The sequence below is a fragment of the Oncorhynchus tshawytscha genome, linkage group LG25 (genome assembly GCF_018296145.1).
Source record: "Oncorhynchus tshawytscha isolate Ot180627B linkage group LG25, Otsh_v2.0, whole genome shotgun sequence".
Classification (NCBI taxonomy): Eukaryota; Metazoa; Chordata; class Actinopteri; order Salmoniformes; family Salmonidae; genus Oncorhynchus; species Oncorhynchus tshawytscha.
In genome coordinates, this window is record NC_056453.1 from 14,979,591 (window position 1) to 15,003,804 (window position 24,214).

The window sequence follows — 24,214 nt, forward strand, 5'->3', positions numbered from 1 at the left end:
CTTGTAGGTAGAGTGTGAGAGGAAATGATGGTTATGTGCATAGAGATGTGGTTGCTATGACAACATCTATTAGTCAGAAGGTCACTAAGTGTCCATTCTCTCTCCTCCATAAAGTTTAACAGCCTCTCTGTTCCCTGGTGTTATTGTAACACTAGACACCACACACACATAAACACACACACTCATACATACTCACACACTATCTCTCCCTCACACAGAGATACAGGTGTGTGTGTGTGTGTGTGTGTGTGTGTGTGTGTGTGTGTGTGTGTGTGTGTGTGTGTGAGAGAGTATGCTTTCAGCCACTTTGCTTGGAACAGATAAAGATAATTAAATGAGCAGCTAAACAGAGTGCTGCTGGCGTCACCATGGTAGCACTTTGATCTGCTACGTCTCTGTGATAGTATCATCAACTCATCGGTCTACACACACACACACGTACACACAGAAATAGGGCACTTCCTGTAGATATTCTTTTCCCTTTAGCCCTTCTCCCTGTAGTGTGCACTTGTTCACTTCCCCCTCATTGAAGTGTGCAATTATTGAACTGGTGGAAGAAATATGGTGTGGACTCCATCTATTCTACAGTCTACAACAATCCAATGCTTTTACATTTTTAAGTCCTTGAGGGGGAATGAATGCAGACTTCAGATAACAGGGGCGAGGTGTTGGATTTGCGCTTCAGTGTTTAATTGGCACTGACCTCTAACCTCTAAGCCCTGACTTCCAACATTCACCCCCCCCTCACACACACACACACACACACACACAGTGCCTTGAGAAATAATTCACACCTCTTGACTTTTTCCACATTTTGTTGTGTTACAGCCTGATTTAAAACAATTCTCAGCCATCTTCACAAAGTACCCCATAATGACAAAGTAAAAAACATGTTTTTAGACATCTTTGCTCATTTAGTATTCACACCCCTGAGTCAATAATTTGTAGAAGCACCTTTTGCAGCAATTACAGCTGTGAGTCTAAGTCTCTAAGAACATTCCACACCTGGATTGTGCAACATTTGCCCATTATTCTTTTCAAAATTCTTCAAGCTCTGTCAAGTTGGTTGTTGATGATTGCTGGAAAGTAGACTGACCAAGTTTTCCTCTAGAATTTTCGCTGTGCTTAGCTCCATTCCATTTATTGTTTATCCTGAAAACTCCCCAGTCCTTAACTATTACAAGCATACCCATAACATGATACAGCCACCACTTATTTTATAAAACATTTATTTCACCATTATTTAACCAGGTAGGCAAGTTGAGAACAAGTTCTCATTTACAACTGCGACCTGGCCAAGATAAAGCAAAGCAGTGTGACAAAAACAACAACACAGAGTTACGCATGGGATAAACAAATGTACAGTCAATAACATAATAGAAAAATCTGTATACAGTGTGTGCAAATGAAGTAAGGAGGTAAGGCAATAAATAGGCAATAGTGGCGATGTCACACCCTGACCTTATTTATCTTTATTATTTTGGTTAGGTCAGGGTGTGACGAGGTTGGTATGTGGGTTTTTGCTTGTCTAGGGTTTTTTGTAATTCTATGGGGTTTTGGTATGTCTAGGTATATGTAGGTCTATGGTGGCCTGAATTGGTTCCCAATCAGAGACAGCTGTTTATCGTTGTCTCTGATTGGGGATCCTATTTAGGTTGCCATTTTCCATTTTGATTTTGTGGGTTATTGTCTATGTGTAGTTGCCTGTCAACACTCATGTCTTATAGCGTAACGGTCATTTTTGTTGTTTTGTATACTTTGTTCAGTGTTTCTCTTTCATTAAAGAAGAATGTATTCTTATCACGCTGCGCCTTGGTCTCCTCGTTATGATGAACGTGACAGGCGAAGTAATTACAATTTAGCAATTAACATTGAAGTGATAGATGTGCAAGTAGAAATAGTAGAAATAATGGTGTGTAAAAGAGCAGAAAACAAATATGGGGATGAGGTAGGTAGTTGGTTGGATGGGCTATTTACAGATGGGCTGTGTAAGCTGCTCTGACAGCTGACGCTTAAAGTTAGTGAGGGAGATATAAGTCTCCAACTTCAGTGATTTTTGCAATTCATTAAAGTCATTGGCAGCAGAGAACTGGAAGGAAAGGCGACCAAAGCAGGTGTTGGCCTTGGGGATGACCAGTGAAATATACCTGCTGGATCGCGTGCTACGGGTGGGTGTTGCTATGGTGAAAAGTGAGCTGAGATAAGGTGGAGCTTTACCTAACAAAGACTTATAGATGACCTGGAGCCAGTGGGTTTGGCAACGAATATGTAAGCGAGGACCAGCCAACGAGAGCATACAGGTCACAGTGATGGGTAGTATATAGGGCTTTGGTGACAAAACGGATGGCACTGTGATAGACTGCATCCAATTTGCTGTGTGGAATGTTGGAGGCTATTTTGTAAATGACATTGCCGAAGTCTAGGATCGGTAGTATAGTCAGTTTTATTAGGGTATAATTGGCAGCATGAGTGAAGGAGGCTTTACGAAATAGGAAGCCGATTCTAGATTTAATTTTGGATTGGAGATGCTTAATATGAGTCTGGAAGGAGAGTTTACAGTCTAGCCAGACACCTAGGTATTTATAGTTGTCCATATATTCTAAATCAGAACCGTCCAGAGTAGTGATGCTAGTCGGGCGGGCGGGTGCGGGCAGCGATCGGTTGAAGAGCATGCATTTCGTTTTACTAGCATTTAAAAGCAGTTGGAGGCCACGGAAGGAGTGTTGTATGGCATTGAAGCTCGATTGGAGGTTTGTTAACACAGTGTCCAAGAAGGGACAGATGTATACAGAATGGTGTTGTCTGCATAGAGGTGGATTAAAGAATCACCCGCAGCAAGAGCGACATCATTGATATATACAGAGAAAAGACTCGGCCCGAGAAATTTTTTATTTTACCTTTATTTAACTAGGCAAGTCAGTTAAGAACAAATTCTTATTTTCAATGACGGCCAAGGAACAAGTAACTGCCTGTTCAGGGGCAGAACGCCAAATTTCTACCTTGTCAGCTCGGGGATATGAACTTGCAACCTTTCGGTTACTAGTCCAACACTCTAACCACTAGGCTACCCTGCCGCCCCAATTGAACCCTGTGGCACCCCCATAGAGACTGCCAGATGTCCGGACAACAGGCCCTCCGATTTGACACACTGAACTCTATCTGAGAAGTAGTTAGTGAACCAGGCGAGGCAGTCATTAGAGAAACCAAGGCTGTTGAGTCTGCCGATAAGGATACGGTGATTGACAGAGTCGAAAGCCTTGGCCAGGTCGATGAAGACGGCTGCACAGTACAGTCTTTTATCGATGGCGGTTATGATATTTTTTAAGACATTGAGCGTGGCTGAGGTGCACCCATGACCAGCTCGGAAACCGTATTGCATAGCGGAGAAGGTATGGTGGGATTCAAAATGGTCGGTGATCTGTTTGTTCACTTGGCTTTCGAAGACTTTAGAGAGGTAGGGCAGGATGGATATAGGTCTGTAACAGTTTGGGTCTAGAGTGTCTCCCCCTTTGAAGAGGGGGATGAATGCAGCTGCTTTCCAATCTTTAGGGATCTCAAACGATACGAAAGAGAGGTTGAACAGACTAGTGATAGGGGTTGCAACAAAGGCAGCGGATCATTTTAGGAAGAGAGGGTCCAGATTGTCTAACCCAGCTGATTTGTAGGGATCCAGATTTTGCAGCTCTATCAGAACATCAGCTGTCTGGATTTGGGTGAAGGAGAAGCGGGGGGGGGGACTTGGGCCAGTTTATGCGGGGGGTGCAGAGCTGTTGGCCGTGGTTGGGGTAGCCAGGTGGAAAGCATGGCCAGCTGTAGAGAAATGCTTATTGATATTCTCGATTATTGTGGATTTATCGGTGGAAACAGTGTTTCCTAGCCTCAGTGCAATGGGCATCTGGGAGAAGGTAGTCTTGTTCTCCATGGACTTTACAGTGTCCCAAAACCTTTTGGAATTAGTGCTGCAGGATGCACATTTCTGTTTGAAAAAGCTAGCCTTTGCTTTCCTAACTGACTGTGTATATTGGTTCCTGACTTCCTGAAAAGTTGCATATCGCGGGGACTATTCGATGCTAGTGCAGTACACCAAAGGATGTTTTTGTGCTAGTCAAGGGCAGTCTAGTCTGGAGTGAACCAATGGCTATATCTGTTCTTAGTTCTACATTTTTTGAATGCTTATTTAAGATGGTGAGGAAAGCACTTTTAAAGAATAACCAGGCATCCTCTACTGACAGGATGAGGTCAATATCCTTCCAGGATACCCGGGCCAGGTCGATTAGAAAGGCCTGCTCACAGAATTGTTTTAGGAAGTGTTTGGCAGTGATGAGGGGTGGTCGTTTGACTGCAGACTCGTAATGGACACAGGAAATGAGGCAGTGATCGCTGAGATCCTGGTTGAAAACAGCAGAGGTCTATTTAGAGGGCAAGTTGGTCAAGATGATATCTATGAGGGTGCCCATGTTTTCGGATTTGGAGTTGTACCTGGTAGGTTCCTTGATAATTTGTGTGAGATTGAGGGCATCTAGCTTAGATTGTAGGACGGCTGGGGTGTTAAACATATCCCAGTTTAGGTCACTCTAACAGTACGAAATCTGATGATAGAAGGGGGGCAATCAATTCACATATGGTGTCCAGGGCACAGCTGGAAGCTGAGGGGGGTCTATATCAAGCGGCGACAGTGAGGGACTTATTTCTGGAGAGATGGATTTTTAAAAGTAGTAGCTCGAACTGTTTGGGCATATACCTGGATAGTAGGACAGAACTCTGCAGGCTATCTCTACAGTAGATTGCAACTCTGCCCCCTTTAGCAGTTCTATCTTGGCGTAAAATGTTGTAATTGGGGATGGAAATTTCAGAATTTTTGGTGGCCTTCCTAAGCCAGGATTCAGACATGGACGGACATCAGGGTTTGGTGGAGTGTGCTACAGCAGTGAATAAAGCAAACTTAGGGAGGAGGCTTCTGATGTTAACATGCATGAACCCAAGGCTTTTACGATTACAGAAGTCAACAAATGAGAGCACCTGGAGAAATACAGGGCCTGGGTTAGCCTCTACATCACCAGAGGAACAGAGGAGGAGTAGGATGAGGGTACGGCTAAAGGCTATAAGAACTGGTCGTCTAGTGCATTGGGAACAGAGAATAAAAGGAGCACAATTCCGGGCGTGGTAGGATAGATTCAGGGCACAATGTACAGACAAGGATATGGTAGGTTGCGAGTACAGTGGAGGTAAACCTAGGCATTGAGTGTTGATGAGAGAGGTTGCATCTCTGGAGGAGGCAGTCAAGCTAGGTGCGGTTTCAGCATGTGTGCGGGGTGGGACAGAGGAGCTATCTGAGGCATGTTGAGCGGGACTAGGAGCTCCGCAGTAAAATAAAACAATGAGAGCTACCCTAAATAGGTATTGTAGTTGGTATTGTAGTTGGTGTACTTTGTTTGCTAGCCGGGAGATGGGCTTAGCTCGAGGCTAGCTGGTGCTTGCTTCTGGACAAGGGCATTAGCCTCAATAGCCACTCGGTAGCAGCTAGCTAGCTGCGATGATCCGGTGTAATGGTCCAGAGCTTGCGGTAGGAATCCGGTGATGTAGTGGGAAAAAAGCAGTCCGATATGCTCAGGGGTAATATCGCACTGTGCAGACAACAGTATACAAGACATATTGACATTAGAGTGAGGCATAAAGCAATCACAGGTGTTGATTGGGAGAGCTAAGACAACAACGGGTAAAGACAACAACGGGTAAACAGCTAAGACAACAACAATGGGTAAATGGAGATGAATGGGCAGAGAGGGTCAGTTAGCTACACACAGGGCCCGAGTTCGAAGCTGGGGCTGACAGATAAACAAAATTAAGTATTGTGTTAATGAACAGTCCAGCAGGTATCAGCTGTGAAGCCGAGTGTTCATAGGGTCCAATGAGCAGCAATAGATGAAACAGGGAGCCGTTCGGTAGTCATTACTACGCTAGGCGAGCGGGAGACACAGTGTTCAGGAAGCTAGCGGGCCAGGGCTAGCAGAAGGGTCTTCACCGACATCCACAACACATAGGCCGGATGAGAGCACATCGGCCGAATTACGTCAGCAGACCAGTCGTGACAGATCGGCGGGGCTCCATGTCGACAATGGGTCCAGGCCAATTGGCAAGATAGGTATTGTAGTTGGTGTACTTCGTTTGCTAGCCGGGAGATGGGCTTAGCTCGAGGCTAGCTGGTGCTTCCTTCTGGACAAGGACGTTAGCCACAATAGCCACTCGGTAGCAGCTAGCTAGCTGCGATGATCCAGTGTAATGGTCCAGAGCTTGCGGTAGGAATCCGGTGATGTAGTGGGAAAAAAGCAGTCCTATATGCTCAGGGCTAATATTGCGCTGTGCAGACTGGCAGGTATTATCCAGGCTATCCGGGCTAAAGCTGCTGGTGTCTAAGCTAAAGGTATAGACCACTAGCAGTGGCTAACAATGACTTTAAAGCTAGTAGCTAATTAGCTGGCTAGCCTCTGATGGCTACCTTCTGATGGAGGTTCCAGTGAAAAGGTCTAGAAAAATAGCAGATCCGTACCACATTGGGTGAGGCGGGTTTCAGGAAGGTGTATTTAATTCATAAATGGAAAAAAGAGATTGAAATGTACACAAAATAAATGAAAAAAAAAGAATATTTACATGGGACAAAGACAAACATCTTACTGCTACGCCATCTTGGAACACTGTGCTTGAAAATATGGGGAGTGGTACTCAGTACTGTTTGGAGCAAATCCAATAGAACACAAAATACTTTATATTCAGGACAAAAAGTGAATTGCTTTGCCACATGTTCTGCAGTATTGCTTTAGTGGCTTATTGCAAACAGGATGCATGTTTTGGTATGTTTTTATTCTTCTTTTCACTCTGTCAATTAGGTTTGTAATTGTGGAGTAACTACAAAATTGTTGATCCATCTACAGTTTTCTCCTATCACAGCCATTTAACTCTGTAACTGTTTTAAAGTCACCATTGGCCACGGTTTCCTTTCTCTCCGGCAACTGAGTTAGGATGGACACCTGTATCTTTGTAGTGTATTGATACACCATCCAATGTCTAATTAAGAACTTCACCATGCTCATGTGGATATTCAATGTCTGATATTCAATGACTACCAATAGGTGCCCTTCTTTGCGAGGCATTGGAAAACCTCCCAGGTCTTTGCGGTTTAATCTATGTTGGAAATTCACTGCTTCACTGAGGGACCTTACAGATAATTGTATATGTGGGGTTGTTATTCAAAAATCATGTTAAACACTATTATTGCACAGAGTGAGTCCATGCAACTTATTATGTGACAGAGCTCTCAGAAAGCTCTGTATACAGTATGTATACACTCAGGTCCAAAATTATTGGCACCCTTGATAAAGATGAGGAAAAATGACTATCAAATAAAAAATACAAATACTGAGATATATTGTATGCAATTAACCATTAATGTGTTCTTGGGGTTATTCTCTAGTTGGAAGATCCACTTGCGGCCAAGTTTCAGCCTCCTGGCAGAGGCACCCAGGTTTTTGGCTAAAATGACCTGGTACTGGGTAAAGTTCATGATGCCGTATTCAGGAAAGCCAATGTTCTAAAAGCTTGGCCTAAAATAGTGTATGAGATCATACAAAATATTTTTCTGTGACTCTTATGTGCATGCAACCAATATTTTGTGGTCTGATGTGATTTAATAAGTAGCATCCAGATGCTGCACTTGACTTCTTCCAATTATTAATAAACATGCACCTGTTAAGAAACGGACTGTTAGAACTGTTAACGCTCCATGGATTGATGAGGAATTGAAAGAGATGGGGCAAAGGGAGTGGCTAATAAGTCCGGCTGCACAAATGACTGGTTACTTACTGAAATTGAGAAATTATGTGACTAAACTCAACAAAAAGGAGAAAAAAAATGTATTATAAAGCCAAGATCAACAATACATAATGATACATTTGTGTACTATGTTTGAGGCTATCAATATACAGTGGGGCAAAAAAAGTATTTAGTCAGCCACCAATTGTGCAAGTTCTCCCACTTAAAAAGATGAGAGAGGCTTGTAATTTTCATCATAGGTACACTTCAACTATGACAGACAAAATGAGAAGAAAAAAAATCTAGAAAATCACATTGTAGGATTTTTTATGAATTTATTTGCAAATTATGGTGGAAAATAAGTATTTGGTCAATAACAAAAGTTTATTTCAATACTTTGTTATATACCCTTTGTTGGCAATGACAGAGGTCAAACGTTTTCTGTAAGTCTTCACAAGGTTTTCACACACTGTTGCTGGTATTTTGGCCCATTCCTCCATGCAGATCTCCTCTAGAGCAGTGATGTTTTGGGGCTGTTGCTGGGTAACACAGACTTTCAACTCCCTCCAAAGATTTTCTATGGGGTTGAGATCTGGAGACTGGCTAGGCCACTCCAGGACCTTGAAATGCTTCTTACGAAGCCACTCCTTCATGCCCCGGGCGGTGTGTTTGGGATCATTGTCATGCTGAAAGACCCAGCCATGTTTCATCTTCAATGCCCTTGCTGATGGTAGGCTTTGTTACTTTGGTCCCAGCTCTCTGCAGGTCATTCACTAAGTCCCCTGTGTGGTTCTGGGATTTTTGCTCACTGTTCTTGTGATCATTTTGACCCCACGGGGTGAGATCTTGCGTGGAGCCCCAGATCGAGGAGATTATCAGTGGTCTTGTATGTCTTCCATTTCCTAATAATTGCTCCCACAGTTGATTTCTTCAAACCAAGCTGCTTACCTATTGCAGATTCAGTCTTCCCAGCCTGGTGCAGGTCTACAATTTTGTTTCTGGTGTCCTTTGACAGCTCTTTGGTCTTCGCCATAGTGGAGTTTGGAGTGTGACTGTTTGAGGTTGTGGACAGGTGTCTTTTATACTGATAACAAGTTCAAACAGGTGCAATTAATACAGGTAACAAGTGGAGGACAGAGGAGCCTCTTAAAGAAGAAGTTACAGGTCTGTAAGAGCCAGAAATCTTGCTTGTTTGTGACCAAATACTTATTTTCCACCATAATTTGCAAATAAATTCATTAAAAATCCTACAATGTGATTTTCTGGATTTTTCCCCCTCATTTTGTCTGTCATAGTTTAAGTGTACCTATGATGAAAATTACAGGCCTCTCATCTTTTTAAGTGGGAGAACTTGCACAATTGGTGGCTGACTAAATACTTTTTTGCCCCACTGTACATTATATATACAAAAGTATATAATTAGTAGATTCAGCCATTAATTAGTGGATTCAGCTATTACAACCACACCTGTTGCTGACGTGTATAAAATCGAGCACACCACCATGCAATCTCCATAGACAAACATTGGCAGTAGAATAGCCTTACTGAAGAGGTCAGTGACTTTCAATATGGCACTGTCATAGGATGCCACCTTTCCAACAAGTCAGTTTGTCAAATTTCTGCCCTGGTCAGCTGTAAGTACTGTTATTGTGAAGTGGAAACATCTAGGAGCAACAACGGCTCAGCCGCGAAGTGGTAGACCACACAAGCTCACAGAATGGTACCGTGCTGAAGTGCGTAGTGCGTAAAACAAAGTCTGTCCTCAGGAGCAACACTCACTTCCGAAGCAACATCAACACAATAACTGTTTGTCGGGAGCTTCATGAAATGAGTTACCATGGCTGAGAAGCCTAAGATCACCATGCGCAATGCCAAGCGTTGGCTGGGGTGGTGTAATGCTCGCCGCCATTAGGACCTGGAGCAGTGGAAATGCGTTCTGGAAAGATGAACCACGCTTTACCATCTGGTAGTCCGATGGACAAATCTGGATTTGGCAGATGCCAGGAGAACGCTACCTGCCCTTGTGCATAGTGCTAACTGTAAAGTTTGGTGGAGGAGGAATAATGGTCTGGGACTGTTTTTCATGGTTCGGGCTAGGCCCCTTAGTACCAGTGTAGGGAAATATTAACGCTACAGCATACAATGACACTCTAGACGATTCTGTGCTTCCAACTTTGTGGCAACAGTTTGGGAAGGCCCATTACTTTTTCAGCATGACAAGGCCCCGGTGCACAAAGCAAGGTCCATACAGAAATGGTTTGTCGATCGGTGTGAAAGAACTTGAATGGCCTGCAGAGAGCCCTGACCTCAACCCCATCGAAAAACCTTTGGGATAAATTGGAACGTTGACTGCGAGCCAAGCCTAGTCGCCCAACATCAGTGCCCGACCTCACTAACTCTCTTGTGGCTGAATGGAAGCAAGTCCCTGTAGCAATGTTCTAACATCTAGTGGAAAGCCTTCCCAGAAGAGTGGAGTTTGTTATAGCAGCAAACGGGGGACCAACTCCATATTAATGCCCATGATTTTGGAATGAGATGTTCGATGAGCAGGTGTCCACAAGTGTATAAAGAATGATGGCAAAAAAAACGTATTTAAATTAAATTATGGGCAGAAAGACAAATTCAACTCCATCTTTCATCGAATCAGATGGTCTATTCATCACAAAACCATTTGATGTTGCCAATTATTTTAATTATTACTTCATAGGCAAATTAGGTACACTTAGGCAGGAAATGCCAACAACTAACAGTGAGCCATCGTATTCATGCATAGAAAAAACAAATAATGAAAGAAAAGCATTGGAAGTGTGAATTTTGTAAAGTTAATGTAGCAGAGGTGTAAAAATGTTTAAAAAAAAATATTGATCAATAATGACAATTGACAACTTAGATGGCATTGACAACTTAGATGGAAAGCTACTGAGGATGGTAGCTGACTCTATAGCCACTCCTATCTGTGGCATATCTTTAATCTGAGCCTAGAGGAAAGTGTTTGTCCTCAGGCCTGGAGGGAAGCCAAATTCATTCCACTACCCAAGAGTGGCGAAGCGGCATTTACTGGTTCCAACAGCAGAACTATCAGCTTGCTGCCAGCTCTTAGCAGACTGTTGAAAAAAAATTGTGCTTGACCAAATACAATGCTATTTCTCTGTAAACAAATAACAACATACTTTCAGCATGCTTATAGAGAAGGGCATTCAACATGTACTACACTGACACAAATGACTGATGATTGGTTGAAATAAATGAATAATAAAAAGATTGTGGGAGCTATACAGTTAGATTTCATTGCAGCCTTTGATATGATTGACCATGACCGGTTGTTGAGAACTTGTGTTTTACGGATTTTCAACCTCTGCCATATCGTGGATTCAGAGCTATCTATCTTACAGAACTCAAAGCGTTTTCTTGAATGGAAGCTTCTCTAACGTCAAGCATGTAAAGTGTGGTGTGCCGCAGGGCAGCTATCTAGCCCATCTACTCGTTTCTATTTCTACCAATGAGCTGCCACTGGCATTAAACAAAGCATGTGTGTCAGATGTATGCTGATGTTTCAGCCACTGAAACCCTTAAGAGTTGCAGTCAGTTTTGGAATGGGTGGCCAGTAATAAACTGAGCCTGAACATTTCTAAAACTAAGAACATTGTTTTTGGTACAAATCATTCCCTAAGCTCTAGACCTCAGCTGAATCTGGTAATGAATGGTGTGGCTGTTGAAGAGAATAAATTACTTGGGGTTACCTTAGATTGTAAACTGTCGTGGTCAAAACATATAGATTCAATGGTTGTAAAAGATGGGGAGAGGTCTGTCAATAATAATGAGATGCTCTGCTTTTTTGACACCACACCCAAAAATACAACATGCCATGAAAAGGCACGGGGACGAAGCCCAAAACAAACACGTAAACAAAAACACAGGGATATAACCCAAACAAAAGAGCGAGGTTAAACCCCTAATAAATACACGGAACGAGACCCGTAATCACAAGTGCACAACAATACACGGGGACCAGACCCGTGATAACGAGTACACGGTACACGCAGCACGAAAGCCGAAACCACAAAGCACAGGTACTCACAAGACCAACGGACATGGGAACCAGGTGTTCGTAATGAAACAGTTCAGTGACGCCTAGAGGCCGGTGATGTAGACCTCCGGAGCTGGTGCGCGGAATGAGCAGCAGTACAGGGGGAATCCGTGACAGGAACAAATTCAAGGAAACGTACAGTATTATACAGAGCCATGAGTGAATGGAACTCCCATCTCATATAGTGCAAGTGAACAGAAAACCTGGTTTAAAAAAAACCGAATAAATCAACACCTCAAGGCACAACGCCTCTCCCCCATGTGACCTACTTGTTGTGTGTATGTACTGTATGTGCAACTGATAGAAGCACACACACACACTACATGTTAATGTTTTTAGATGTATGTAAATAAACAAATGTTATGTTTTGCCTGGAATGTATTTTTCGTTATGTGTCGGACCCCAGGAAGACTAGCTGTGGCCATTGGTGTCGGCTAATGGGGATCCGAATAAATCAAATCAAATTTACCTGCAGGTGACTAAGTGGCCTGATGAAGGTTATAATTAACTATAGATCTATAGTCTTTCCATTAGGATACACCGACACACACGCACATACACAGGTCTCTCTGCTCTGCTGTCAGTCTCCATCTGTTGGTCAGGTGATCAATACTAATATCTGTAGAAGGTTGTAATGAACTATAGATCTATATCTAACATACTGTCCGTGTGTGTGTGTTGTTGCGCATGTGGGTGTATGCGTTGTGTTATGTTGTTATTTGCGTCTAGAACATGCAGTCATTCGATAATGTCACCGATAGTACCATTATAAATGAGAGTTTGGGTGACCTCCAATACCACACACACTCAACACACACGGGTGCACACGTAGCTGTTTGCACTATTGGCAAGTGGAATGAGTGAATATATGAGCTACACAAAAACTCATTACAACACGATTAGAAGCAAACCTCAAATGTAATCTCATTTACAGAGTGCTGTTTGCCTGTCAGACACACACACACAGGGGCGGACTGGGACCAAGAATCGGCCCATTATTTTTCTTGAGGCCCCCATTATTAGCCAGATAAATATAATTTTGCGCAAAAATCTAAGTTAGGCCCACTGAGCTAAAGATGGGCCAGCCCATCTGGCATTTGCCCAAAATGCCAGATGGCCAGTCCGCCCTTGCACACACACACACACAACACACACCTCCCTCTCTGTCTCTCACTCCCTTTCTTTCTCTCTCTCTCTCTCTCTCTCCATCTCTTTGTGACCACCCATTGAGTCTCATTGAGAGTGGGAGTATCTGTCTGACCCATATAGACCTGTGCACCGCTAAACACCTGCATATGGCATTTACACACAGACACACACACACACACACACACATACTGGCACTCACTCTGTATGCTGACAGCTGAGGTTTTATTTTTGGCTGTATTTTCTCTCTGCCGGCAATTCACATAAACACACACACACACACACACAATAACACATACACAAACAGTGTGCCCTGACCTTCTCTCTGCTGAGTGGGCAAAGAGTCAGGGGTCACTGCTCACTGTCAGCCTGTCAGAGAGAAGGAGGGAGGGAGGGGATGGAGGAAGAGGAAGAGGGGTGAAGGGAAGGAGGGAGCGGCAGGGCCATGGAGAGAGGGGAAGGAGAGGTAGAGAATGTTAAGCCAGTGTAAAGCCAGTGTTGATGCTGAAATGTAGGAGCTTGGACCTGTCAAAAGCGCTTTTCCACTTCCTGTCCCACAAGCTTACCTGGAGTTCTCGTATCAAAATGGCCGTAGGGTAATGGCGTGTATACAGCATCAATAGGAACACATAATTAGATACTTCCAAGCACAATCAGTCATCGTGTGTGTGCAGCTGTGCATGTATCTAAAAAGAGTGGGCAGCAGCTGGGGCATGGTACCCAGAGAGACCGTTCTGATGGACAAGACTCAGCTGGGACTCCCTCTCTGGAACTGATAGGCCTACACAGATTACTCCGAAATGCACACCTCACTGTAATAAACAAGTTGGAGATACAGTTGGAGGTGTGTGTGTGTGTGTGTGTGTGTGTGTGTGTGTGTGTGTGTGTGTGTGTGTGTGTGTGTGTGTGTGTGTGTGTGTGTGTGTGTGTGTGTGTGTGTGAGATAAGAGAGAGCGAGATAATTGATGGCAGGAGCAGAAGGGAGAACGCCGCTTGAGCGTGACGTGGAAACACCACTATTGTTTTTCTCCCGCCGTTTTCGATCTCGAGCCATGAATGTTCTCTCTGTTCAGAAGTCTCTCTTGCTCAATCAGTGATTCATTCACGACTAACGATTAATCACCTTAGATTCTCTGCAAATACTTTATCACACCGACAGTCATTATCAGAGCAAATTGGGTAATGATTCGGATGTTGCCGCCGTATTCCGTGAGTCCTCTCCGGTATTCAGATAGTGAGCGCGCGCTGTCCAAGGTGCTGCAGCAGAGCGGCCCCGCCCATCCTCTCCTGCTCTTCTCTCCCCTTCATCATCCACGTGATGCACGGAGCAGCAGACTGCACCTTCGCCTCCTCTGTAGAGAGAGAGAGAGAGAGAGAGAGATGCGTTTGGTTCCACTGGTCTGTTTGATCGAGAAGAGACTGTGATTGTTTCGGTAGGCCTATCTAACAGGTATTTACCGGGAACGGTTTGGCTGCACTCAGCATCTCCCCTCACAACGCGGTGATTGTTATCAGATGACAAGGAGAAAATCGATGAGTAGCCACAACACCGACCAGAAGATGTGTGTAAGGTAGGCTGAGACATTTTTATCTCGGTGTGTATGTATTGTATTAGGTCTTTGCTGTAGGCTATATGTACCTATTTAATTAGAATAGCCTAATATGGGGCGTTTTCCCGCAGCAGTGTTTTTGGTGTATGGATTCTTTCGCACAGGTGAGGTAGATATAAACTCGGAGTAACGGGTGAGTTCGAGCTCACTGGAGGAGAGGAATAGCCTACGCACGCACACACACACACGGAGACTCTTAGGAGGGGGAGAGGAGAGAGGAATGGCCGTTGATCGATAATCGATATTTAAACCTGCTCTCATCTCACCGCGTCTTTCAATACTGTGATTTGGAACCCTAATCTCAACCACATCACTAGAGAGACAGACGGCGGAGTGGTGTGAGGCGCCTTTTTTTCCCATGGTGCGAAAAAGGGGATAATTCGATAAACAAGGCGCATTTGAGTCATCCTCCGCATCGCTCGAGAAACCTCTTCCGAGTCCCTTGCGGAGGCACGAGGTGGTCATGTTGGAATGTCTTTTGCCGTCAGAGAGGTAAAACGTACAGAACGTTGTAGACATTAAGGTAATGAGTCGAGCTGAAATTATACTGTTCTACCTGACTGACAATACGTTTTATACAACACATGAAATGCATCTGAATATTCTGTATCTTTCTGAAAAGACTCACTGGTATATCACATGGTGTTGGTGATAGGAGGACTGTCTGGAAAGACTGTGTGAGAGAGAGAGAGAGAGAGAGAGAGAGAGAGAGAGAGAGAGAGTGCGTTTCCATGCATGTATCTGACCCAGGGTGATAGTGCTGTCTCTTCCCTCTGTAGGTCACTGGAAAGAAAAGAGTGATGACGGGACAGTGAGGGACACACTCACAGTGCTCAACCCACAAGCCCCGCTGATAGAGACAAAAAAAGAGGGGGAGATGCTCTGATAGTCTCTCTCTGTTTACGGTGTGTGACAGTGTATGACCATATTCTCCCTCTCTCTCTCTGAGGGGAACAGGCACCAACGAAGACACCAATATGGTTCTCACACTGCACCCCTCATTTCTCTAACACACACATACACACACACACACCATTGAAGGAAGACAGTGGAGGAGGAACGAGGAGATACAGAGACGAGAAGATAGAAGACTAACATTGGGAACACTTGGACCTCTATAAGGAGCCAGCTCCCTCACTTGACTGGCAGACAGAGGAACACCTATGGAGGGTGCTAAGAAGACTGTAGGGTACTAGAAAGGGCCCTAAGAAGATTTAAGGGTGCTCTCAAGGATGTTTGCACCATGAGATGTAGAGTAGTTTGTGCTGCCCAGCTCTAGCCTTTGTGTCTGCGTGTGTGTGCGTTGTGTGTATGTGTTTGCGCGTGTGTGTGATGGCGGTGTGTGTGTGGGCCGCGGCCCCCCTGCTGTGTGTCTGGCTGTGCCTCTGTAGCCTTGGGGGATCCAGAGGGGAGGTGCTAGAGTTTGGGGGGGTGTCGGGACAGTGGGGGCGGTTCCCGGTGTGGAACGCGTGCTGCGAGAGCATCCTGTCGTTCAGCGTTAGAACTCACAGTGAGGACGGACTGCTGCTTTACCTTGACGACGAAGGATTCTGCGACTTCCTGGAACTATTGTTGCTACGCGGGAAACTCCGCCTACGCTTCTCCATCTTCTGCGCCGAGCCGGCTGAGGTGAGTTCCGGGGTCGCCGTGAGTGACGGACACTGGCATGTGGTTCGTGTGAAACGGGACTGGAGGAACACAAGCCTTGAGGTGGATGGAAGGATGGAGGGATGGGCAGAGGTGAAGAGCAAACGGAGAGACATGACAGTGTTTAGCCACACCTTTATGGGCGGGGTTTCCCCAGAGCTCCATGCCTCCCCTCTCCGCCTCACTTCCCCTGGCGTCAGAGACCACGCCCCCTTTGCTGGCTGGCTCACTTCGGTGACCATCAATGGATCGGCGGTTGTAATGGAAGGATCGGAGGGCGTTACCATGGGGGGAGACGGGTGTGGGCCGGACCACATGTGTCAGAATGGAGGGGTGTGTTCTGTCGTCGAGCAGAAGAACGTTTGCGACTGTACCGACACCGGCTACAAAGGCAACGACTGCAGCGAAGGTAAGGCCTTACCCAAACCCTACCTTGAAAAGTTGTGATTTCATCTCGCACACACATTTAAAAACACACACACACAGGGCCGGCTCTAGCCTTTTGGGGGCCCTAAGCGATATTTGGTTGGGTGGTACCCTACCAAGTGGAAAACAAAATAATTGTGTCCCCCCTCTTGACACGAAAAAGGTTGCAGTTTTAAAGCAAGTTTTCTGCAGTTCTACACATTTTGCCATGGGACGTTTAGCAATTCTATAACACATTTTCTGCAATTGTACACATTTTGCCATGACTTATGCCATGTAAATGATATATGAGTGAGAGTGACTAACAAAATCAGTGGGGGCCCCCTGGAGGTCAGGGTCCCTGAGCAAGTGCCTGATCGGTATTCAGACATGATTCCTACAAGTTTAGATAACTGGCTAGACTAACTTACCAATCTATAAATTGTTAGCTGACATGGCTAAAAATTGCTGATGCACAACCAAATTTCCAACATTGTGTATTCTACTATTCTAACTCTCAATAGTATGTTGAGACCTCGACAGAGGCCCTAAGCGACCGCTTATGTCGCTTATGCCATGAGCCAGCCCTGCGCACACATACACACAGACCTCCCCTACATACAGATTTATACTACAGGTGTTATTTGTAATATATAGTGTAGAACATTGAAACCCATATTTTTAATATGACTGTTACATAGTGAATCACAGCACCAGCCATTCTCCCTGTCCTATACAGTGGTGGTTAGTAGATCCTAGTGGTGGTCAGTAGATCCTAGTGGTGGTTAGTAGATTGTAGAGGTAGTCAGTAGATCCTAGTGGTGATCAGTAGATCCTACTGGTTGTCAGTAGATCCTAGTGTTGGTCAGTAGATCCTAGTGGTGGTCAGTAGATCCTAGTGATGGTCAGAATATCCTAGTAGGGGTTAGTAGATCCTGGTGGTCAGAATATCCTAGTGGTAGTGGGTTGATCCTAGTGGTGGTTAGTAGATCCTAGTGGTGGTCAGTAGATCCTAGTGGTAGTCTGTAGATCCTAGTGGTGGTCAGAGGATCCTAGTGGTGGTTAGTAGATCCTGATGGTCAGAAGATCCTAGTGGTGGTCAGTAGATCCTAGTGGTAGTCAGTAGATCCTAGTGGTGGTCAGAATATCCTAGTGGTGGTCAGTAGATCCTAGTGGTGATCAGTAGATCCTAGTGGTGGTGGGTTGATCCTAGTGGTGGTCAGTAGATCCTACTGGTTGTCAGTAGATCCTAGTGGAGGTCAGTAGATCCTAGTGGTGTTCAGTAGATCCTAATGGTGGTTAGTAGATTCTAGTGGTGGTTAGTAGATCCTAGTGGTGATCAGAACATCCTAGTGGTGGTCAGTAGATCCTAGTGGTAGTCAGTAGATCCTAGTGGTGGTCAGAATATCCTAGTAGTGGTTAGTAGATACTGGTGGTAAGAATATCTTAGTGGTAGTGGGTTTAGCCTAGTGGTTGTCAGTAGATAATAGTGGTGGTTATTAGATCCTAGTGGTGGTTAGTAGATCCTAGTGGTAGTCAGTAGATCCTAGTTTTGGTCATTAGAGCCTAGTGGTGGTGCGTTTATCCTTGTGGTGGTCAGTAGATCTTAGTGGTGGTCAGTAGAGCCTATGTGGTGGTGGGTTGATCCTAGTTGTGGTCAGTAGATCCTAGTGGTGGATGGTTGATCCTAGTGGTGGTTAGTAGATCCTAGTGGTGGTCAGTAGATCCTAGGGGTGGTGAGTTGATCCTAATGGTGGTCAGTAGATCCTAGTGGTGGTCAGTAGATCCTAGTGGTGGTGGGTTGATCCTAGTGGTGGTCAGTAGAGCCTACTGGTTGTCAGTAGATCCTTGTGGGGGTCAGTAGATCCTAGTGTTGGTCAGTAGATCCTAGTGGTGGTCAGTAGATCCTATTGGTGGTCAGTAGATCCTAGTGGTGGTTAGTAGATACTGGTGGTAAGAATATCTTAGTGGTAGTGGGTTTATCCTAGTGGTTGTCAGTAGATCCTAGTGGTGGTTAGTAGATCCTAGTGGTGGTCAGTAGATCCTAGTGGTGGTTAGTAGATCCTAGTGGTGGTCAGTAGATCCTAGTTTTGGTCAGTAGAGCCTAGTGGTGGAGGGTTTTTCCTAGTGGTGGTCATTAGATCTTAGTGGTGGTCAGTAGAGCCTAGTGGTGGTGGGTTGATCCAAGTGGTGGTCAGTAGATCTTAGTGGTGGAGCGTTGATCCTAGTGGTGGTTAGTAGATCCTAGTGGTGGTCAGTAGATCCTAGTGGTGGTGAGTTGATCCTAGTGGTGGTCAGTAGATCCTAGTGGTGGTGGGTTGATCCTAGTGGTGGTCAGTAGAGCCCACTGGTTGTCAGTAGATCCTTGTGGGGGTCAGTAGATCCTAGTGTTGGTCAGTAGATCCTAGTGGTAGTCTGTAGATCCTAGTGGTGGTCAGAGGATCCTAGTGGTGGTTAGTAGATCCTAGTGGTGATCAGAAAATCCTAGTGGTCTTCAGTAGATCCTAGTGGTAGTCTGTAGATCCTAGTGGTGGTCAGAGGATCCTAGTGGTGGTTAGTAGATCCTGGTGGTGGTCAGTAGATCCTAGTGATGGGTTGATCCTAGTGGTTGTCAGTATATCTTATTGGTGGTCAGTAGATCCTAGTGGCGGTGGGTTGATCCTAGTGGTGGTCAGTAGATCCTACTGGTTGTCAGTAGATCCTAGTGGTGGTCAGTAGATCCTAGTGGTGGTCAGTAGATCCTAGTGGTGGTTAGTAGATCCTAGTGGTGGTTAGTAGATCCTAGTGGTGATCAGAAGATCCTAGTAGTGGTTAGTAGATACTGGTGGTAAGAATATCTTAGTGGTAGTGGGTTTATCCTAGTGGTTGTCAGTAGATCCTAGTGGTGGTTAGTAGATCCTAGTGGTAGTCAGTAGTTCCTAGTTTTGGTCAGTAGAGCCTAGTGGTGGTGGGTTTATCCTTGTGGTGGTCAGTAGATCCTAGTGGCTGATGGTTGATCCTAGTGGTGGTTAGTAGATCCTAGTGGTGGTCAGTAGATCCTAGCGGTGATGAGTTGATCCTAATGGTGGTCAGTAGATCCTAGTGGTGGTGGGTTGATCCTAGTGGTGGTCAGTAGAGCCTACTGGTTGTCAGTAGATCCTTGTGGGGGTCAGTCGATCCTAGTGTTGGTCAGTAGATCCTAGTGGTGGTCAGTAGATCCTATTGGTGGTCAGTAGATCCAAGTGGTGGTTAGTAGATACTGGTGGTAGGAATATCTTAGTGGTAGTGGGTTTATCCTAGTGGTTGTCAGTAGATCCTAGTGGTTGTTAGTAGATCCTAGTGGTGGTCAGTAGATCCTAGTGGTGGTTAGTAGATCCTAGTGGTGGTCAGTAGATCCTAGTTTTGGTCAGTAGAGCCTAGTGGTGGAGGGTTTTTCCTAGTGGTGGTCATTAGATCTTAGTGGTGGTCAGTAGAGCCTAGTGGTGGTGGGTTGATCCTAGTGGTGGTCATTAGATCTTAGTGGTGGTCAGTAGAGCCTAGTGGTGGTGGGTTGATCCTAGTGGTGGTTAGTAGATCCTACTGGTTGTCAGTAGATCCTAGTGGTGGTCAGTAGATCCTAGTGATGGTCAGTAGATCCTAGTGGTGGTTAGTAGATCCTAGTGGTGATCAGAAGATCCTAGTGGTGGTCAGTAGATCCTAGTGGTAGTCAGTAGATCCTAGTGGTGGTCAGAAGATCCTAGTAGTGGTTAGTAGATACTGGTGGTAAGAATATCTTAGTGGTAGTGTGTTTATCCTAGTGGTTGTCAGGAGATCCTAGTGGTGGTTAGTAGATCCTAGTGGTGGTTAGTAGATCCTAGTGGTAGTCAGTAGTTCCTAGTTTTGGTCAGTAGAGCCTAGTGGTGGTGGGTTTATCCTTGTGGTGGTCAGTAGATCTTAGTGGTGATCAGTAGAGCCTAGTGGTGGTGGGTTTATCCTAGTGGTGGTCAGTAGATCCTAGTGGTGGATGGTTGATCCTAGTGGTGGTTAGTAGATCCTAGTGGTGGTCAGTAGATCCTAGCGGTGATGAGTTGATCCTAATGGTGGTCAGTAGATCCTAGTGGTGGTGGGTTGATCCTAGTGGTGGTCAGTAGAGCCTACTGGTTGTCAGTAGATCCTTGTGGGGGTCAGTAGATCCTAGTGTTGGTCAGTAGATCCTAGTGGTGGTCAGTAGATCCTATTGGTGGTCAGTAGATCCAAGTGGTGGTTAGTAGATACTGGTGGTAGGAATATCTTAGTGGTAGTGGGTTTATCCTAGTGGTTGTCAGTAGATCCTAGTGGTGGTTAGTAGATCCTAGTGGTGGTCAGTAGATCCTAGTAGTGGTTAGTAGATCCTAGTGGTGGTCAGTAGATCCTAGTTTTGGTCAGTAGAGCCTAGTGGTGGTGGGTTTATCCTAGTGGTGGTCATTAGATCTTAGTGGTGGTCAGTAGAGCCTAGTGGTGGTGGGTTGATCCTAGTGGTGGTCAGTAGATCCTAGTGGTGGAGGGTTGATCCTAGTGGTGGTTAGTAGATCCTAGTTGTGGTCAGTAGATCCTAGTGGTGGTGAGTTGATCCTAATGGTGGTCAGTAGATCCTAGTGGTGGTCAGTAGATCCTAGTGGTGGTGGGTTGATCCTAGTGGTGGTCAGTAGACCCTACTGGTTGTCAGTAGATCCTTGTGGGGGTCAGTAGATCCTAGTGTTGGTCAGTAGATCCTAGTGGTGGTCAGTAGATCCTATTGGTGATTAGTAGATCCTAGTGGTGGTTAGTAGATCCTAGTGGTGATCAGAAAATCCTAGTGGTGGTCAGTAGATCCTAGTGGTAGTCTGTAGATCCTAGTGGTGGTCAGAGGATCCTAGTGGTGGTGGGTTGATCCTAGTGGTGGTGGGTTGATCCTAGTGGTGGTTAGTAGATCCTAGTGGTGGTTAGTAGATCCTAGTGGTGATCAGAAGATCCTAGTAGTGGTTAGTAGATACTGGTGGTAAGAATATCTTAGTGGTAGTGGGTTTATCCTAGTGGTTGTCAGTAGATCCTAGTGGTGGTTAGTAGATCCTAGTGGTAGTCAGTAGTTCCTAGTTTTGGTCAGTAGAGCCTAGTGGTGGTGGGTTTATCCTTGTGGTGGTCAGTAGATCCCAGTGGCTGATGGTTGATCCTAGTGGTGGTTAGTAGATCCTAGTGGTGGTCAGTAGATCCTAGCGGTGATGAGTTTATCCTAATGGTGGTCAGTAGATCCTAGTGGTGGTGGGTTGATCCTAGTGGTGGTCAGTAGAGCCTACTGGTTGTCAGTAGATCCTTGTGGGGGTCAGTAGATCCTAGTGTTGGTCAGTAGATCCTAGTGGTGGTCAGTAGAGCCTAGTGGTGGTGGGTTGATCCTAGTGGTGGTCATTAGATCTTAGTGGTGGTCAGTAGAGCCTAGTGGTGGTGGGTTGATCCTAGTGGTTGTTAGTAGATCCTACTGGTTGTCAGTAGATCCTAGTGGTGGTCAGTAGATCCTAGTGATGGTCAGTAGATCCTAGTGGTGGTTAGTAGATCCTAGTGGTGGTTAGTAGATCCTAGTGGTGGTTAGTAGATCCTAGTGGTGGTCAGAAGATCCTAGTAGTGGTTAGTAGATACTGGTGGTAAGAATATCTTAGTGGTAGTGTGTTTATCCTAGTGGTTGTCAGTAGATCCTAGTGGTGGTTAGTAGATCCTAGTGGTGGTTAGTAGATCCTAGTGGTAGTCAGTAGTTCCTAGTTTTGGTCAGTAGAGCCTAGTGGTGGTGGGTTTATCCTTGTGGTGGTCAGTAGATCTTAGTGGTGATCAGTAGAGCCTAGTGGTGGTGGGTTTATCCTAGTGGTGGTCAGTAGATCCTAGTGGTGGATGGTTGATCCTAGTGGTGGTTAGTAGATCCTAGTGGTGGTCAGTAGATCCTAGCGGTGATGAGTTGATCCTAATGGTGGTCAGTAGATCCTAGTGGTGGTGGGTTGATCCTAGTGGTGGTCAGTAGAGCCTACTGGTTGTCAGTAGATCCTTGTGGGGGTCAGTAGATCCTAGTGTTAGTCAGTAGATCCTAGTGGTGGTCAGTAGATCCTATTGGTGGTCAGTAGATCCAAGTGGTGGTTAGTAGATACTGGTGGTAGGAATATCTTAGTGGTAGTGGGTTTATCCTAGTGGTTGTCAGTAGATCCTAGTGGTGGTTAGTAGATCCTAGTGGTGGTCAGTAGATCCTAGTAGTGGTTAGTAGATCCTAGTGGTGGTCAGTAGATCCTAGTTTTGGTCAGTAGAGCCTAGTGGTGGTGGGTTTATCCTAGTGGTGGTCATTAGATCTTAGTGGTGGTCAGTAGAGCCTAGTGGTGGTGGGTTGATCCTAGTGGTGGTCAGTAGATCCTAGTGGTGGAGGGTTGATCCTAGTGGTGGTTAGTAGATCCTAGTTGTGGTCAGTAGATCCTAGTGGTGGTGAGTTGATCCTAATGGTGGTCAGTAGATCCTAGTGGTGGTCAGTAGATCCTAGTGGTGGTGGGTTGATCCTAGTGGTGGTCAGTAGACTCTACTGGTTGTCAGTAGATCCTTGTGGGGGTCAGTAGATCCTAGTGGTGGTCAGTAGATCCTATTGGTGATTAGTAGATCCTAGTGGTGGTTAGTAGATCCTAGTGGTGATCAGAAAATCCTAGTGGTGGTCAGTAGATCCTAGTGGTAGTCTGTAGATCCTAGTGGTGGTCAGAGGATCCTAGTGGTGGTTAGTAGATCCTGATGGTCAGAAGATCCTAGTGGTGGTCAGTAGATCTTAGTGGTTGTCAGTAGATCCTAGTGGTGGTGGGTTGATCCTAGTGGTGGTGGGTTGATCCTAGTGGTGGTCAGTAGATCCTCGTAGTAGTGGGTTGATCCTAGTGGTGGTCAGTAGATCCTATTGGTTGTCAGTAGATCCTAGTAGTGGTCAGCAGATCCTAGTGGTGGTTGGTAGATCCTTGTGGTGGTCAGTAGATCCTAGTGGTGGTCAGAATATCCTAGTGGTAGTCAGTAGATCCTAGTGGTGGTCAGAATATCCTAGTAGGGGTTAGTAGATCCTGGTGGTCAGAATATCCTAGTGGTAGTGGGTTGATCCTAGTGGTGGTTAGTAGATCCTAGTGGTGGTCAGTAGATCCTAGTGGTGGTTAGTAGATCCTAGTGGAGGTCAGAAGATCCTAGTGTTGGTCAGTAGAGCCTAGTGGTGATGGGTTTATCCTATTGGTGGTCAGTAGATCCTAGTGGTGGTCAGTAGATCCTAGTGGTGGTTAGTAGATCCTTGTGGGGGTCAGTATATCCTAGTAGTGGTCAGTAGATCCTAGTGGTGGTTATTAGAATCTAGTGGTGGTCAGTATATCCTTGTGGTGGTGAGTTGCATTCAGAAACAAGCCTGTTTGTGTTCATCACCTCCCTGTGTGTTTGTGTGTGTGTGTGTGTGTGTGTGTGCGCGCGTGCGTCTTTAGTCTGAGATCTAGGCCCCTCCTTTGTCTCCATAGCAACCCCGTCCCCTTTCTGCTGAGCAAGTTACCATGGAGAC

The 24,214-nt window shown here is 45.4% G+C and overlaps 1 protein-coding gene across 25 annotated transcripts in view; it reads left to right on the plus strand.

Moving 5' to 3' along the window:
• The first annotated feature begins 14,352 nt into the window (after positions 1 to 14,352).
• The window catches only part of LOC112224289 (neurexin-1a-like), a 70,451-nt gene continuing 60,589 nt past the window's right edge, over positions 14,353 to 24,214 (plus strand). For 10 of the 25 annotated variants that reach the window (XM_042305965.1, XM_042305970.1, XM_042305978.1 and 7 more), the window contains exons 1-2: positions 14,357 to 14,610; positions 15,429 to 16,705. In XM_042305965.1, coding sequence (XP_042161899.1) covers positions 15,961 to 16,705 — 745 coding nt within the window. In that variant the 5' untranslated portion in view covers positions 14,357 to 14,610; positions 15,429 to 15,960. Of the gene's footprint in view, positions 14,611 to 15,428; positions 16,706 to 24,214 lie in introns of all 25 variants that reach the window. The other 15 variants (XM_042305966.1, XM_042305982.1, XM_042305984.1 and 12 more) reach the window with 5 other exon arrangements.